The 19231-nt window shown below is 43.5% G+C and overlaps 1 protein-coding gene across 2 annotated transcripts in view; it reads left to right on the forward strand.

Annotated features, from left to right (window-relative positions):
* The window catches only part of HDAC3 (histone deacetylase 3), a 277173-nt gene extending 274123 nt beyond the window's left edge, over positions 1 to 3050 (forward strand). For both annotated transcript variants that reach the window (XM_086931362.1, XM_086931363.1), the window contains one exon: positions 1439 to 3050. In XM_086931362.1, the coding sequence (XP_086787488.1) occupies positions 1439 to 1508 (70 nt within the window). In that variant the 3' untranslated portion in view covers positions 1509 to 3050. The remainder of the gene's footprint in view (positions 1 to 1438) is intronic.
* Positions 3051 to 19231: the final 16181 nt, after the last annotated feature.

Here is a 19231-nt window from a genome sequence, read left to right on the forward strand (position 1 = left end):
GCAGGACAGAGTAATTTTACGGACAAATCCAAACTTTATTCCAAAAGTCCAGTCGGACTTCCATCTCAACGAACCTGTGGTCTTGCGCTCTTTCTTCCTGAATCCCAGTACTGCAGCAGAAAGGTCGTTACACTCTCTGGATCTTGAACGTTGCCTGAAATTCTAGATCGACAAGACAAAAGCCTTCAGAAAGTCGAATCAGCTATTCGTGGCTTACAGTAGGGCCAGGAGGGGCCTTCCACTCACCAAACAAAGTATTTCCTGCTGGATTTCGGCAGCTATTTCATTTTGTCATGAACAAGCAGGGCAACCCCTACACTCTAAAGTACGAGCCCACTCTACCAGGGCGATATCTACATCCATGGCGCTTTTTGCAAGAGTGCCGGTCATAGACATTTGTAGAGCGGCAACATGGAAGTCGCCACATACCTTCACTAGGCATTACTGCCTGGATACAGAACTCATGAAGGATGCTGCGATGGGCAAGCAGTACTTCATCATCTGTTTCAGTAGAGGTGAGCCTCTCTTCATCCCTCCATCCTTCTCATATATGCACATTTCTCTATTGTATAATTTGGTAGTATTTCCTGCTTGCAAATGCATGATTAGTCGTTTGATATGTTGTTATCTAATGACTGGTATATCTTATACTATCCGAAATGTCCTTTGTTCATTGCTTGCTATTCTGATTCAGGCATGTGAATCTATGAAAGACACCCTTACTACTGGATAAGAAATGTGTTACTTACCTGTAAATGCAGTTATCCGGTATTGGTGTCTTTCATAGATTCACATGCAACCCTCCCGCCTCCCCTGGAAGGGCTCACCTATTTCTTTCAGTATTACGCCTACTTAGCATTGTGCGTACGAAAATCTGAGGGACATAGGCTCCTTCCAGGAGGGTTCTAGAGGGAGGTGACAGCTGATTGGCTCTTTTCTAGAGTTTGGTTCTTTTTACAAAAGTACATGGTTAGGTTACTAATGTGAGGCCTTTAGTCCTATTTATCTGTATGTCTATGGGACATTACTTTATTTATGTACTGGGGACTCCCATTCCGACGACAGGGAATGATTCAGGCATGTGAATCTATGAAAGACGCCAATACTGGATAACTGCAGTTACAGGTAAGTAACGCATTTCTTACAATCAATTCCGGGGTCTGGTAGCTTAGAGGACTACTGCAACAGGAGTCGGTGTTCGACCTCATGGTCACAGGTTCAAATCCCGGCAGGACCTTTCATCCTTCTGAGGTTGATAAAATGAGTACCATTGAGTTGGGTAACAATAAACATCTGTTATTCAGCACCAAGATATCCTTGGGTGAACGTGTTTTACAAATACATGTTATGTTAATGGAGATTCCATTGTTATTTGCCGAGATTTTTGCTGAATATTTATGTGGTCTCTGCTCATATCTCGGTGTACTTTTTATTTTAGGCCTGAAGCTGCTAATGAATTTTATGATGGTGACCACGACAATGATAAAGAGAGTGACGTAGAGATATGAACGATTGACTAGAAGAGTAAAGAAGACTTCGTGAAGTTCGTGTTATTCACTTCCACTTGACCACTGCCCAACCACTGGTCTGATGTCTCTGCTGGAGAGAGAAAACCCACGGATATCAGTGGAGCAGTATGAAACAGATGTTCTGCCCTGCTTGTATTGGTGGTATTGATGGTGGAAGCTGCCCTATGCGCTCACCTTGTCCATCTTGTGGTGTTGATCAGATTGTTGGACCAGTTCAACAAGTTTGTCAAGCTGTCCGGCTTTCCAAGTGTACAACTGGGTATTTTTCCTTTTTTTTTTTAATGAAAGGTCCTTTTTGGAATTATCTGTTCCAGAACTTGCCTCTCCTTTTTCTTAAAGCTCCTGTCATGGAAAATCTGGTCTGTTCCTGACTTGAACTGCAAGAGGATTCTTTACCTGTGGCTTCATGGACTCAGCTAGGTAAAAATGAGGCATAATATTGAGTGGCATAAAACTTAATGGGAGCTGTGACTCTGCTACATCATCTTCCACTTCAATCCGTTCTTCATGACGAAAATTAGGATTCTCGACTTAAATATTAACAGGAATTATAGAATGTCAAACAATCGAGCATGTTTATGAACTTCAATTGCTATATGGCCGTTCCTGTTCTTCAGTTCTCTTACTATGGGAGCTTGTTTGATCTGAGGTGAATATTTACATTGGTATTCTGTTTTTTAAATATCATTTTTAACAAGATCCTTATGGGTCATTTGTTCACACCAGAAATTAGTACTCTGTCTGCTGAATGAAAACCTGCCCCATCAATCGTTTAAGGCATATCATACCAGAGCTTGCAGGCTCGGGTTCTGGTAGTTTGCGAAGTTTGTTAGCTGTCGGTTCTAAACAAGCTCAAATGCATTGGTTTTGGAGTGGAGAAGAATAACAAGGTATCTCCATTCTTCTCTGCACATATTTTACACAGGTGAAAGGCACATATACCCTGCCAATCAGGTCTGCAGCAAATGCACACACTCCATCTTAGATGCCTGCTGCAACTGTTTAGCAAATGTACACACAACTCTATGACTTGTATATTCTATACAGTCACAGATCTATTGTGTTTTTTGTTCGCCATATGGTACTTTTGATCCAGCACACACTTCTCTATAGCTTATGGTTTGCACAGGACTTCAAGTATAGAATTGTGAACCCTGTTTTCTAGTCGCAACAAATGTTTTGAAATTAAGTTAATAATATGTAATGCTCCTCAATTACAATTTTGCAATTCAATAACATTTTAGAATTTTACTGCCATCTTACACTGCATGTCTACACTCTGGGCTTGTCCATTGAGCACACCCTATAACCCCAGGTTTGGGATGACGCTCTGTTATGAAAAAGTAAATACATGTCCACTATCTCAGTCCATATTGAAGTCCCACTTCTCCTCTTACCCTGAATTTGTATCATGTGTCACGTACCCTCTGAATTAATACCGACATTTTGATTAATTTTGTAATTTTAAAATTGTTTATCAGCATTTATTTTTTATTTACTATTAAAGAAGACATTTTTTTCCTGGTGTGTCTTTCTTTCTCTGTGACGTTAATAATGACCATTTACACTAACATTTCTCTATAATTTAATAAGGTGGCCCTAGGACTAACCTTTAATGTGTAGCATATGTATATGCCATATGCATAATTTTGAGAAAAGTAAATTTTTCCTAAGTATGTCTCTCTGCACTACTTGTCAAAATAAGTTTTCATTCCAGACAAACTTACGTGTACATCTACATGGATTCACAGCACAAAACGTGAAAAACGCATTTAGTTACAGTTTATGGTGACCTATTAGTTTGATGCCCAGAAAAAATCCTGAAATGTGATATTTGAAATTGCAGTCTATTATCTAGAAAGCTATTAGCTCTTCTTCCACTGCTCAGGCTTTCGACATGTTGTTGATTTTGCCCTGAAAAGTAAATGTTGCTTTTCTGATTGTCTTTTTTATAACTCTCTGTTTTTGAGTATTGGATACTTCATAGATTCAGATGCTTGTTATTACCCAGCTTCAGGTTAGGAACCCTCAGTGGTCCATGTTAGTATATCAGTATGCATATACACCATAAACATAGGAAACAATCACAGACTTTTTGTAGCCAGTCCACCTCATAATGTGACCCATCCTCTAGCCATTGAGGTGGAGTGGTACTAATTTCCCATTTTACTACATGTCTACAAGCAACAGGGAATTATTTGAGATCTGCTTACTTCCTTCAGATTTACTACTTTCCGAATTTTTCTAAATCAGTTAGGCTCCTTCCACAAGCCATGGTGCAGAAAGTAAGCAGATTCTGCCGTTTTTATTTCTGGGAGGTACAGCTTGAGAGTTTTCGATTGCGATTACAGTAGAAGCTTTGAATTCCGTGTCTATTTAAAATGTTAAATGTGTGAAGCAAAAAGGATATGTGCAGAAGACCTTCATACACATTTCAGATATACTCTTTTATTAAAGCCCTGTTGATGCTTCCAGTCCCCCTTTACTCCTGCTAAGGTGTGACCTAAACCTTGGACAATTTTCAAATATTTCCTCTTTAAAACCCATATTGTACTGGTCCAGGCTATGGACAATACAAGAACTAGAGTCGTACAGAGCCTGTTTTGGAGAGAGATTGGCTTATAATCAAGCACATATGATCCTTTGGTTACCTCCTATGAATACCTGGGTGATCAGTTTGGGAGTAGGAGAATATTGATTGCCCCCACCACCATTCCAAGCTGCAGCCGAGAAACTGTTAACACTCATCATTGGGGATTTTGTCTCTTACTCTAAAGTTTGAGCTGTTGCTTCAGGCAGCCTAACAGATTCCTATTTGTCTTTTTAATGTGCCCCAGAATTTGAGGAATTTATGGATTACATCAATGTCCTGTTTTCGCGAGCTCTTTTTTAATGAGATTCAGGGTAGGAGTTTTGCCAATATCTTCCTTTATTGTTTCTTGGTCTGAAGATGTTACCTCTTCCACCTTGTGTCCCATGGGCTCCAATGTCAAGGAAAATGAGGAATATTTATAATTTTTCTGCAGCGCTTATGCTAACAGCGTACCAGCATTATTCCTCTATTTCTTCTGTTTGGGATTAGAGCTAGACACCACCCACTGAGCCTGCAAATTAGACAATAGGTGCAGTATTGTGTATTCAATTTCAACGTTTTTATTCTCAGTCTGGCACATTAGGACGAGATGCGTTGGCGACAATCCATTTCCTTAAGGGATCAATTCTTGATCCTACTAATGTTCGTAAGGATTTTAGGGACTATGCACTTCACTTTTGAATCTAAACGTTTTATAATATCTATCCGAATGGCATAGCAGACCCATCTTTGACCCCACTTTTGGTCTCTTATTGAGGTTTTTGTGGACTGGTACCATAGGAAGCATGTAGGTATACCAAATTCTTTCTGTTCTTAAATGAACAGATTATGGTTTTGAATTTGTCATGGTATGCACTGCAGTGTTCTTACCTTTGTATGTTTTATGTGATTGTGCTGTTTTTGTATTGTACTTTTATGGTTCTTTGAACCGAAATAAAGTGATTGATTATATATTCTATCCTCAGATCGGGATATATATACAATGACTGCCTAATTTGTTGGCAATTCAAAACAAAGACTGTCCGTGATAGAAGGGGCCGTCTGCTGCAGACTCAGAATGCTGAATCTCCAGGGCCGGGAGCACAGCTAAGCCTAAAGGCTGGACTATGGAAATAGCCTGTACGCTGGGTTACCCAAATACCGGTGCACAGGTTGCAGTTAGTTCAGAATGCAGCAGCACGTACTATCTTTAGGCTCCCACGTCACTCTCATGTCTCCGGCCTCCTCCACAGCCAACACTGGCTTCCGGTTAGAAAGAGGATTACTTTGAAAATATTGCTTCTAACTCAAAAAGCACTTCACGGGACAGGCCCTAGCTATCATCAAGACAAAATCAAGACCCATACTCCCCAGAGAAACCTTAGCTCCGGAAATCTCTGTCTGGCCTTTGTCCCTCGGATTAAGAAGACGAGAGCGTGGACAGGGCCTTCTCATTACTAGGCCCTACTCTCTGGATTGAGCTGCCACTGACTCTTGGGGCCATAAAGGAAACACCAATCTTCTGGAAAAACTTAAAACCTGGCTTTTCTCCTCCATTTAGACTCCTTTTCTGGATGCAGACGTAACAGTTGTGCTTTATAAGTCACCTACTTACATACATAGAAGGGAGAATAGTACCTTCTCCGCCTAAGGAGTCTATTGCTTATGTAACCCACTCCAAGAGGCCTTCTGCATCTCCTTAGAAGATTCAGATATCTGGTCATATTGGTGACCTAATAGATGAATCTAAAACCAAGTCTTTATCTGGTGATCTTTCCTCACCTATCCTTTCAAAATAAATATTTTATCAATGACCTTGATATTCACGACTAAAGGCAAGAAGTCTTTGAATAAAAAATAAACTGCTGTATTTTTTTACCATGTCAAAAGAGACTTCAAGATTGCCTGCTATGCAGTAACGATCATGAAGTCCAGCAATGCCATGTGTTGCATAAGTCGAATGCAGTAGGATCACTGGTTGTACTGCAGCAGAAATAAGGTTATTCCTAATACAGATAACAACATTATGACCAGTCTTATTTCAGCCAGGTACATCGGGCAATTTTTGACCCTCCTGACATTGTTATTATTCACAAGCACACCTGAACAATATGGAAGGAGTCAGACAGAAGCAACTCATGGGGAAAGGATAATCATCCAAGAAAGATTAACCTAGGGCCCACCATTCATGATTTCCTGGGTAGACTATGCTCTTCATCTTCCATACCACTAGATGAAAAGTTTCAGGCAATTCGTTCAGAATTGCAATAAAAATCAATTTGGATCTTTGGGTACTGGACATACCATTGAGTTCATCACAAAACCCCACAGACATCTCCTAGAAAAGAGCACCACCTACATCTGGAGGCTTTGAGATCAAATGAAATGATCTAATGAAAACAAGGCTGCTATACGAAGCCCAGATACATCAATCTTTTATTGAAGGTTCTACCTAATACACAAAAAAGACAGGGTTGTGGCTTCCAATCTAAGCATTAACCAAGCCATAAAAAAAGAGAAAAGTTTCAGGATAATCTGGTCTATAGATATCCTCCAGTCCACCAACCGTATGGATTTTATGCTATAGGATGGATCTAGCAGATACATACTTTCATCTGCCCATTCATCCCCAGCATCCAAAATACCTACAGTTCATGGTGGATGCTTGTCAAGGTCAATTCAAATCAATGCTCTTTGACCTTAGGTCAGGTCCCAGGGTATTCAGAGTCTACTTTAGTGGGAGCTCATCCGCGGTGTAAAGATGTGAGAGTCTTCCCTTTTCTCTGTGACTGATCCAAGCTCCTTCAAGGCAGCAAACCATTGAGGCAGTCACCATTACTCTTTGCCCATTAAAGAAAGTAGATCATACTCTCAACAGAAATATATGTGTTCTCACTCCATCAGAACAGACACTGATCCAGGCAGCAAACATCTGTGCCATCGCCCTGAAGGCTTACCCATTGTAGGAAAGAGGGAAGCATGTGATAAAATTGGATCAAGGCATCCAGGTGATATCCTACATTATGGTCAGTAAATACATAGTGTTATTTGGAATGTTATCTTGCATACCTTTAACTCAGCTGTGCTGATTGAGAAGTGCTAATAGATTTGCAATGGACACAAAATCGAATAACTGGAGAGATTAAACAGGCTCTGACTCTGAAAATGTATAAAGAGAATATCTGTGTGGGGCAAGATTTTTACACTATACAACCGCAATTTAATTTCATGACATACTAATTTGAAAGGATTGGGCTGTCAACCACAAGGCTAATCTTCAAGCGGCCTTTGGTCTCCTCATGAGCAAAACTTGCATTCAAGCATCCTGGATAGAGCTCAGGGCAGGCAAATTGGCCATGAGATGTTTCCTAACTCTAATCTCACTCGAAAAAGGGCGTTTAAAAACCAGCAGTGTTACGATACTCTATTACACAAGAGATCAATTAGGGGCAAAAGAAGCTCAACTTCTTTTGCACTGGATCTTAGAGCCCAGAATCACAGTGACAATGGAATGTGTCAGAGCTGCAGGATGTGATGGCAAATACTGCAAGAAAAACAAATATTTCAGTTTGTCCTGAACTGGAGATGGGCACAAAACAGCTACAGTTAGTATTCCAGAGGTGGGGCACACCCCTTCTAGATCACTTTGCAGTGCCAGGAAACCTAAAATAAAAAAACCGAGCCACAAGGGTTTGATTCCTTGGACAGAAACATTTGCAAATGCTTTTCCCCAATTCCACTATTTCCGATGCTACTCGGAACCATGCACACTTATACGAATCACAAAAGGGTATATGTCGATAGAAACACTGTTCAAACTGCATCCTTACCTCTTTTTCAAGAACAAAGGCCAAGTGTTACATCACAACCCGACTCCCTGCACCTCATTGCCTTGCTGCTGTGGATTTAAAAGTATGGCCTCTTCAGCGTGCCACCAAACTGCTGGAAAATTCTCAGCAGCTGGAGCAGCTTATGGGGTGAAGATTTACTCCCTAAAATAGAAACTCTGCTTTTACTGGGCTTCTTCCCAAAACATTGATCCTCTTTCAATGCATCCTCATGAAATATTGCTCTACCTTCTGTATGTAGCGGAATTGGGGTTCAAATATTCTTCCATGAGATCAGCTTTCTCTGGAATTTGAACATGTCTTCTCTTGTGTCAACAAGGGAAGTGAACAGGTTATGAACGTGCTATGTTGTACTTTTCTATCTATAATAACAAATCTGGTTCATTGGGAGAACTTATAAAATATCCTTTTACTCAGCTGTTCTCATGGAAATGGTGGTATATGTTACAACACATACTTTTACCACACATGCCTTTACCACACATTTGTTTGTACTGCATGCATTTACCACGCTTCTGCCTTTACCACGGAGGTAAGTGTAAATAAGTTACGTGAAAAATACAAATATGTATATTTGTGTGTATGTGTGTGTGTATATATATACATATTTTTTTTTGGGTGGGGTGAAAAAAACGAACAATGGACTGATAAAATACTTTTATGGACAAGGTACATTGATGACCTCTTTGTCATATGGCGCGGAGATCGGTCCTCAGCTGAGGACTATGTCTCGGCGCTTAATGACCATGACTGGAATTTAAGATTTACGAGCACTGTCAGTAACAGTAGTGTGTGCTACCTAGACCTGGAAGTCTATATAGAAAATGAGAAAATCCACACAAAACTATATAGGAAGCCTACGGCGGGGAATACTGTGCTACACTCAGCAAGTCATCACCCAAGAAGCTTAATTCAAAACATTCCCTATGGCGAACTTCTACGCCTTAAGCGCAACTGCACATCACCAACAGAATTTATGGTAGCAAAAAGTGAGGCAATCAAAAGATTCCAGGTCAGGGGATACAGTAATCATATACTAAAACAAGCTGAAGAGAAAGTCTCTAAAATACAGAGGAAAGATCTTCTGGTGACTAAACCAACCCAGATGGTGGAAGAGCTTACCAGAATGATTACAAGTTTCAACACACAGGCAGGAAAGATTGTGCAAATATTTAAGAAAAATTGGCACATCCTGACCACAGATTATGTGCTCAAAACAATTCTTCCAGAGAGACCCTTAATAACATACCGACGTAGTCAGTCTCTAGCAGATCACCTTGTCCATAGTAATTTTTCACCGAAGACCCAACCGACAAAATTATCCAAAACAAAAGGTTTCTTTCCTTGTCTAAGGTGCAAAGCCTGTAAAGGTAGCAAGAAAGTATCTTACTACCCAGGAAGAACAAATGAAAATGCACCGAACAGAGAGATCAGGAAACTTTTAAACTGTAACTCAGAATACACAGTATATTGCTTGACCTGTCCCTGTGAAAAGCGATACATAGGGAGCACCATCAACCCCACAAAGTTGAGAATTTTAGAGCACATGCGTGCTATAACTAAAAACGACAGGGCATACCCAGTGGCGCGCCACTTTGCAGAACTACATCAAAGCAACATGGATCTGTTGAAATTTTACTGCATAGGCCAGGTCGAACGCTCAGAAAGAGGAGGGGACCGAACAAAGGCTTTGTGCACTCTAGACTCAAAGTACATAATTGATCTCAAGACCATGACTCCCTGGGGACTCAATAATGATGAGGAGATGTGGGTCCATCTATAATGTCCCTTCAGATTTGGTATACATGTACAAAATAAGATTATGAAGCAATAAGAGACTCCGCAATGCAAAAGACATTCCTTAAACCGTAGGATCTAAAAAAATCTGTGCCCATCCAGAGCTGCAAAACAAACCTAGAAAAATGCCTTCGCCCATTCAGGGCCAAAATGAGCAAATGTAATAAAATAAATATGCACTTTTATTGATGTTCAAAACTGGTAATAACCATGAAATGCTATCAGTCTGCTGTCCTATGTTTTTAAAGAGGGAAAGCACTTGAGCACTTTATTTAAGAAACGCCATAAATAAAATGACATAAGTGAATATGTGTAAATGAACATACTACAAGATGGCCACCACAATGATTGTGAAATGTATCATACCATCTACTATGTCGATGAACGAAAATGTCTTTAAAATGGCGCGAGTTTTAACACGCAAATTGACACTGACGAAGCTTTTTTAAGCGAAACGCGTCTGTTAAGGGTGACAGGGTTACAATAAAATTTACAAAATCGGAGACCTGTGTGCTGGCCTATTTTCAGCCTTATTGGAGTGAAAGTGTTCGAATATATATATGTATGTATATATTTGTGTAATTGTTTCTTTTTATACATTGATTTTATTATTATTGTGTGGACCAGTATTGTTTTTGCTGCCAAATAAAACGTGGTTTTTCCCTGGATTTCCCCCTCTGGCCTCTGTTCCTTCTACGTGTGGTGGGAAGTTTCTTCATATTTTCTGCATCAACCAGCGGTGCCGCAACAAGTGACCCGGACTACAGCTCGTGACACATCGCTGCTCTGCAGTGATCTTGCAAGCTCGGGATATCAAAAAGTCCGGTGTCCACCATTCGCTTTGGGAAAGCTCTGGCGGAGCGAGGTATTTTACCTCCACCAGGACGCTGTGCCGCAGTATGGCTGTCCCTGCCTTTACTGCTTACCTGACTCGAGTGGTAGCGGCGGAACGAGGGGCCCAGGGAGAACCATGGAGATGTTGTTGGGAGCACTCGGGGAACACCGCGCCACCCACCAGCAAAGCCCCCGCAAACCCGTTGTGAATACATCTACATCCTCCATACCATCAACCCAGATGCATCAGACTATTGCATGCTGGGAGTTGGAGTCCCGGCATTTACCGCGGCAAGCAGCAGGTGTGAACAATCAGCAAGGGGGAGGTGCTTTGCGGGACTACTTATTGTAAATGCTGGTATGGGACTATTTTGGCGAGGGACTCCGTGCAATATGGGGCACTGAAGAAGGCCAGGAGCCAAAATGCATTTGCCAGTATTGTTTTTGCTGCCAAATAAAACGTGTTTTTTCCCTGGATTTCCCCCTCTGGCCTCTGTTCCTTCTACGTGTGGTGGGAAGTTTCTTCATATTTTCTGCATCAACCAGCGGTGCAGTCCAGATGGCCCTGCCGCAGCAAGTGACCCGGACTACAGCTGGTGACACATCGCTGCTCTGCAGTGATCTTTCAAGCTCGGGATACCAAGAAGTCCGGTGTCCACCATTCACTTTGGGAAAGCTCTGGCGGAGCGAGGTATTTTACCTCCACCAGGACGCTGTGCCGCAGTATGGCTGCCCTGCCTTTACTGCTTACCTGATTTGAGTGGTAGCGGCGGAACGAGGGGCCCAGGGAGAACCATGGAGATTTTGGGAGCACTCGGGGAACACCGCGCCACCCACCAGCAAAGCCCCCGCAAACCCGTTGTGAATACATCTACATCCTCCATACCACCAACCCAGATGCATCAGACTATTGCATGCTGGGAGTTGGAGTCCCGGCATTTACCACGGCAAGCAACAGGTGTGAACAATCAGCAAGGGGGAGGTGCTTTGCGGGACTACTTATTGTAAATGCTGGTATGGGACTATTTTGGCGAGGGACTCCGTGCAATACGAGGCACTGAAGAAGGCCAGGAGCCGAAATGCATTTGCCAGTATTGTTTTTGCTGCCAAATAAAACGTGGTTTTCCCCTGGATTTCCCCCTCTGGCCTCTGTTCCTTCTACGTGTGGTGGGAAGTTTCTTCATATTTTCTGCATCAACCACTGGTGCAGTCCAGATGGCCCTGCCGCAGCAAGTGACCCGGACTACAGCTGGTGACACATCGCTGCTCTGCAGTGATCTTGCAAGCTTGGGTTACCAAGAAGTCTGGTGTCCACCATTCGCTTTGGGAAAGCTCTGGCGGAGCGAGGTATTTTACCTCCACCAGGACGCTGTGCCGCAGTATGGCTGTCCCTGCCTTTACTGCTTACCTGTCTCGAGTGGTAGCGGCGGAATGAGGGGCCCAGGGAGAACCATGGCGATGTTGGAAGCACTCGGGGAACACCGCGCCACCCACCAGCAAAACCCCAGCAAACCCGTTGTGAATACATCTACATCCTCCATACCACCAACCCAGATGCATCAGACTATTGTATGCTGGGAGTTGGAGTCCTGGCATTTACAGCGGCAAGCAACAGGTGTGATCAATCAGCAAGGGGGAGGTGCTTTGCGGGACTACTTATTGTAAATCCTGGTATGGGACTATTTTGGCGAGGGACTCCGTGCAATATGGGGCACTGAAGAAGGCCAGGAGCCGAAATGCATTTGCCAGTATTGTTTTTGCTGCCAAATAAAACATGGTTTTTCCCTGGATTTCCCCCTCTGGCCTCTGTTCCTTCTACGTGTGGTGGGAAGTTTTATATATATATATATATATATATATATATATATATATATAGTGTAATTGTTTCTTTTTATTAATTGATTTTATTATTATTGTGGGGACCCCACACCTCCCTTTTATACGATTACCCTTCCCACCCCAAAACCCTACAATACCCTAACCACCTTATACCCCTAACCACTCAAACACGCATACAACCCTATAACCCTAATCACTCCAAATCCCTAAACATACTCTTTCCACCCAATACTCTTAAACACCCCAAAATCCTTAACTACCATTAGAAACTATCCCCCTAAACCCCAAAACACCTGTACAACCCAATACCCTTACACACCCCTTAACGCTAAAAATACCTTTTCCACCCAATACCTTACCTTGCCCTAACCCCTAAAAATACCATACCACCCTTACCTCTACACACCCTAAACACTTATGTATGCACATATACAAACGCACGCACATATATTTACATTAACTAGACTTACCACGCATGGTAGAGGTATGCATTGTAAAAGCACCAAAATATACATGTGTGGTTGTGGACTGGGCTTGGTTACCCGGGGCAATAGAGGTAACAGTTTGTGGTGCAGAAACAACTTGGACACCGGTACGTGGGGTTAATGAGGGCTTTATTGGTATTCCTCTGTTTGTTTTTAACATCAATGTTCTCCTTGTCCTAAACGTGAGTCTCTCCTTTGCAAACTGGCTGGGATCCGTTTCGGCGATTGGGGGATCTTCCGTTTCCTATCCTGGGCGCATCGCTGCCTTCGAGGTCTGGTCAGGGTCTTGGTGTTATGCTGCTCCCTTGGCTCCGGCACCCCATGGAAAGAGAAGACCAACAGAAAGGGAGCCGTTAGTTCAGCTGTCCGCTGGGGAATTTATGCACCGAGGGACCGGGTGAAGTGTGAGGGGAGAGTAGTCACCGGTGAACGTGCATCTCACTCCTATGCCAGTGAAGTGGGGAGGGGATGTACACAGACGGTGAGGGTAAAACGCGGGGTAACAATGAAACAAGAGGGTGGGGGTACGCAGGACACAAACAGGGGTTATGTACACTATTTCACAAGCTTGCTTTCTACCCAAGCCGCCATACGCTGCCGTACCTGGGATAGCCACGCTCCTCCCCCGGGAGAGTGGCACGGCGGCTCGCAGGGTCGATGGCCTCCTGGCTTTCCCACGGACTCTCCTCCGCTCGCTTCCAGGAATTCCTCGGGTTCTCCGCTTCTCTCTTCGGTATCTCTGTTCTCTGGTTCTTCGTCTCCGTCTCCGCTCCTCGCCGCCTCTCCTGTGGTGATGTCACACGCCTTGTAATACACTTCCTCATTCTTATCCACTCCGTGTCCGCTGACGTGTGCAGAAGGCGGGTCCCCCTCCTCCGTGTAGGCCCACTTAAAGGAGCCGCGTTCCTCCTCATCATGTTCGTCGAGATCCGTCCCCCATGCCTCAGTCTGCAAGGAAGGAGGGTGTACTTGGTCAATTCCGGGGGCCCACCACTCTTCACCAGTTCGTATCCTCACCCCGTTACAGTGGTAAATGCTTGTGTGGTAAAAACTTCATGGTTACTAGTGCTTTGTAAAGGATCTGCATTACTACAGAGGTGACAACTACAAGTATTAGTGGAACTCTCTATGGAAGCACCTTATCTAAAGTTTGAAAAGAACACAATTGCTCTCTCTACGAATCCTAGAATCCTGCTCATGGTACTATCCTCATTCCATCTGGATGAAAAAAAATATTTGATTAACATTATATTGTAACAGGGTCGGGGCGGGATGCCGAGAAGACTGGTGGATCCCTGATCGTGCCCCTTCTGCTCTACAGACTGCAGCTCCGAGGGATGAATGGGACGTGGATCCGACCGAAGAAACGTCCAGAGCCCCCTTTAAGTGGGCGTATGATGACTGCAGTGAGGCCCCGCCTACTACCGACGTCGACACTCCTGGATGGTTGAAAACAGGGGAAGCCCTGTACGCGGCGTGTGACGTCATCGGCGATCCGAGGGACCGAGAACGCAAGGAACACCGAACGGAGGAGAGAAGAGATGGAGGAGAAACGGAAGACGGGAAAACGAAGGAAAGCCAGGAGGCCAACGACCCTGTGTTCCGCCGTGCCACGCTCCCGAGGGAGGAGTGTGGCTTAGCCAGGTACGGCGGCGTTGGGCGGCTTGGGTGGGGAGAAAGAGTGCTCCTTGTGAATAATGTAAAGAGTCCCCCTGTGTGTTTTCTTTTTCCTCTGTGCTTCCCGAACCTCCCCCTTTCCGCTACCCGATACCCATACAGTACCTATCCCTCTTCCCTCACTTTCCCTCCCAATACGAACACCAATCACTAGCGTGCTTGTAAACTACACCGGTGCCCCTCACAACCACGGGATCCCCTGGGTGCATACGCTTGTCGGATATATCGACTAACGGCCTCCCTCTGTCCATCTTCTTTTTTCCATGCTGCTGTACCGGGGAAATTGAATCCTGAGACCGTACCTTGCCTGGGGTATCCGCGACGCTGCACCTAAAGACCCGACCACTAGGATCATCCTGCATCCCCCTGGAAGCTTAAAGAACTTTCAGCGCTTGTTGCCCCGCGTGCACCGAAGACCACCACCACGGATAACCTCAAGTTTGCGAGGGAGAGACTAACGTTCCGTACAAAACGTACCATAAAAATAAAACCGAGTTTGAAGAGATATACTGGTCAAGTTTCTGTTGAGTCACCTGTTGTCACCACCGAGAGTGTCCCCAGCCCCCCTCCCACGCCTACATATATCTTCAACATAGAAAAAGCTCTACATTCTTTAGATCTGAAATTGTGTTTGAAATGTTATATTGATAGAGCCAAAGACTTTCAGATAATTGAACAGCTGTTTGTTTCAAATTAAACTACTGCATGGGTCGCCCTCTGTCAAAACAGCATTGAACAAGGGATCACACCTTGTACCTCCTCCTGTCATGCTAAACCTGGGCTCCATCTTAGGCAACAGTTGCGCACATTCAGGAAGAGGCATGGCTATCAAAGCTGTATTGTTCGCTGTAGTGCCCCTTCAGGAAATATACGGAGCCAGAAGTTGGGATGTCAAGATGAAAGTCAAGATGGCAGTGGGCCAGGCGTTGCTGTGGGAGCGTCAGTTCCTTCTCTACCATTGCATGATAGTATTTATTGCTTCTGTAATTTTTACTCCAGCATGTTAATCTATGTAAGAACATACCCTAGAGAAGATTTACTTACCTACACCTATACATCTTCAGCATTTATATCTTCCATGATTCACATGCATCTACCATTCTCCCCTTCCGTGAGGCTAATAGTAGTTGCTTCTGACAAGCTATGAAAATCTAACAATTGGTGCATCTCAGGAGGGTTGGAGCTCTGAGCCCCTCGATCTCATGGCCCTAGTTCAGGTCACAAAGTGGTATTGACAGGCTACACATAGTTTATGGGTGATTTTAATGTTAATTGATACATGTGTTTGCTATGTTGCATTGACTCCCGAGTTTTCACAGCCTGATGTCGCGGAATAATATAAGCATGTGCCTCTGTGAAATATACCAATGCGGATAATTACAGTTGCAGGCAAATAACATTGAATTTCTCTGTGCAAGTTAGTCTTTAATTGTTGAATTCTGTTGCTGTGATATCCCGATATTGTGAAATGTTGACTCGTAGATCTGGTAAAACTGTTGTACAAAAGGGACTTGTCTAAAAGGATCTATTGGAGTACAGGTAATTCACTTAAGTGAGCTTTATCTTTACAGTACATTTTAATCAAACTGCATAGTGTATGTACTTTTATTCATGATTTAAAAGTTCACGTTACAACCTCCATCTCCCTGTAAAAAGTTATTTCCACACCTGGGACATTCCTTCATTCATGGTAAGGATTGGTTGAATAAAAAATGAAAACCTAGTCTGCCTCCATGGTAGGTTTGTCCAGCAAGTATAATTTTAATCTTTGTATGTGACATTACAATTCCTTTTGCTAGGCATGTGCATTTTATATACCAAGGAGTTCATAAATGAAGGTTATACTGTACAATAGCATTGAAACTTGGTTTTAGTATTAGTCGCAGTTGGTCCCTGACACCAACTCTGAAATACAAGACTCCTTCTTAGACAACGTCTAGTTTGCGAGGACTCCAATCTTATTTTTTTCAGATGAACAGGGGAAGATTTTATAGTAACATTTACTTGGTCTCCAGAAATGTGATCGCTTGCACATTTTAATCAGGCTGTAAGCCCTGGTACCCACGGCTCATGCAATATCCTATAGAGTGTCTGAATATATAGCATAACAAAGGTCTAGAGAAAAGAGGATGAAATAATTGCTGAGCAAACAGCATTAGGTGTCCCTTGATTGTCTTCAAATCGAGCAACTGATTTGGCCAATGAAAGGCAGTTGAGGCCTGTCATGGTAGAATGACAGGGTACTCGAAAGTTAGCAAATAATAGCAGATTACCTTTGAAGAAGGAATACGTATAACTCGTTCACCAAGAAAGCACAAAAGGGGAAAATATTAAACCGAAGCCACACCACTCCACCATTATTTCGTCACTGACACCGAACCCGGTAGAGGAAAAAGAAGAATCGCAGAATAATGCTGAAAACTTCAAACCTCGATCCTTTACCTTCTCGCGACTGACAGCCCTGAGGAACTGGATGGATTAATTTGAAAAGTATGGCAACATTTTGAAATATTACACATAATCTATTTGTGAAACAGTCTGGCATTGTTGTAATCCGGAACAGATGAAATAGCAGCATATTACTTAATCGTTCTTAGTGCAGTGTAGCCATCATCGGAGACTGGATAAATTAATTCATGTTTAGTGATCAAAACGCCTGAATATTAGCAAAAAAGGAATCCATTTCACATCATGTTGTTAAGGGTTTTTTCAGAGTGGTAAAGAAAGATTTGTTACATGGCAATAAACTGAGTACAGTAACGAGCAGAAGTACAAGCATTACAGGATCCTCTTAATTTAAAAGTGATTGTATAATCATTACTAGAGTTCTTATGAAGTCAGCGAAAGAATGCTCATCTATGGAACTAATGCCAATAATGAGAATAATCAATAGATCAAGTGGGAGTGAAGGTGGGGTCACTCGATCAGTAGATTTGTGGAGCGCCTCTTGCCACCCATGAGAGTATCCAGGTGCAGACAGGATCCATTTGATAAGCCAGGTCTTCAAGGACTTTTGGAACTCTGAAAGAAATGGAAATGTCCATTAAATGGAAGGGTAAGCTCGTTCCAGGCCTTCGCTGATAGGTAGGAGAAGGAGCAGCCTCTGCATCTACTGCGTCTGATGCTGGGGGTGAGTGTTATTGTAAGGGCTGCAAAGTGGAGGTGTCTGGTTGACTTATGGAAGTTCAGGCAGTGGTTCAAGTAGGTGGGTCAGCAGTTATGTAGGGCCTAGTATGCATAGGTCAGGAGATTGAACTAGCACATTTTCTGTACAGGAAGCCAGTGGAGTTTCCTGAGGTAGGGGGTGATGTTGGTTCATCTAGGGACTTTCAGGACAAGTGTGGCTGCGGCGTTCCGTAATGTTTGGAAACAGAGGAGGTGAGTTGCAATCCCTGCATAGAGAGCCTTGCCGTAGTCCATTTGACTGGAGGAGAGGGTGATGGTGAATTTAGGGCTTTGGGTTTGCCATTTGAATATCTTATGAAGCATTTCAGAGGATGAAGAAGTTGGAGGAAAGGAAATTGACCTGAATAGTCATAACTGTCTTGCCTACGTTCCTACTGTGGTCAGTGCGGGTAGGAGTAGGTCTGTCCCATGGTGAGCTTTTGTTTTTGAGAATCTGTGCCTCTGTCTTGTCCGAGCTGGACTTCAGGCAGTTGTCCTTCATGCATTTGGCAATGTCTGTTATGCAGTTGCAGATACTGGTCTCAGTGGTGTCTTCTGAGAGGGAGAGAATGAGTTGTCTTGGCGGAGGATATGATTTTGAGTTGGTTGGTTTTGGCGATGCAGGCTAGAGGTGTCATATATGTGTTAAAGAGAGTGGAGCTGAGCGAGGATCCTTGGGGTACTCCACAGATGATTTCCTTGGGTTCGGAGGTAAAAGCTGACTTTTTGCGTTCTCCCGGTGAGGAAGGAGGCGATCAATCTGAGAGCTTGGATGCCTGTGTTATGCAGCCTTGTGATGAGTGTGTGGTGGGAGTCCAAATCGAATGCTGCCAAGAGTTCTAGGAGGATCGGTATCTCCTCGGTCGAGTAGGGCTTGGATGTCATCTGTAGCCATGAAGAGGTGCGGTCTTTGTGCTGTAGATGCTGCAGAATCTGTATTGGGAGGCGTAGAGTAGGAGGTTGCGAACCAAATGTGAGAGTTGTTATTTTGTTTTTTTTCTCCTAAGTTTTATAAAGCGCAAACCTGACCCGAAATCCGGTATCAGAGCGCTTTACATAGGCACCAGTTGCGTTACATGAAGACACATTCATTTTTTTGTTAGGCACGGGGAGATTAAGTGATTTGCCCAGAATCACGGATGCTGAGCGTCATTGCCGAGACTCGTACCTGGTGCCCCAGATTTGAAGTCGACTGCCCTAACTGTTAGGCTACAACCTCTCCCTGGTTAATGGCTTTTTCTAAAACTTTGGCCAGGAGGGAGTTTGGTCGGTAGTTGAGTTTGTCTGGGTCGGCCAATGGTTTTTCAGTAGGACTCTGGGAAGGTGGCCGTGGCAATTGAGGTTTTGAACAAGGTGGTGAGTATGTGGCTGATTCTGGCTTCACCTAGGTTGAAGATATGGTGAGGGCATGGGTCTTTTGGGTTCCCTAAGTGGACAGAGTTCATGATGGAGGCATTGCTCTGTTGGGAGAGCGGACTCCATTGG

The sequence above is a fragment of the Lissotriton vulgaris genome, chromosome 7 (assembly GCF_964263255.1).
Source record: "Lissotriton vulgaris chromosome 7, aLisVul1.2, whole genome shotgun sequence".
Classification (NCBI taxonomy): domain Eukaryota; kingdom Metazoa; phylum Chordata; class Amphibia; order Caudata; family Salamandridae; genus Lissotriton; species Lissotriton vulgaris.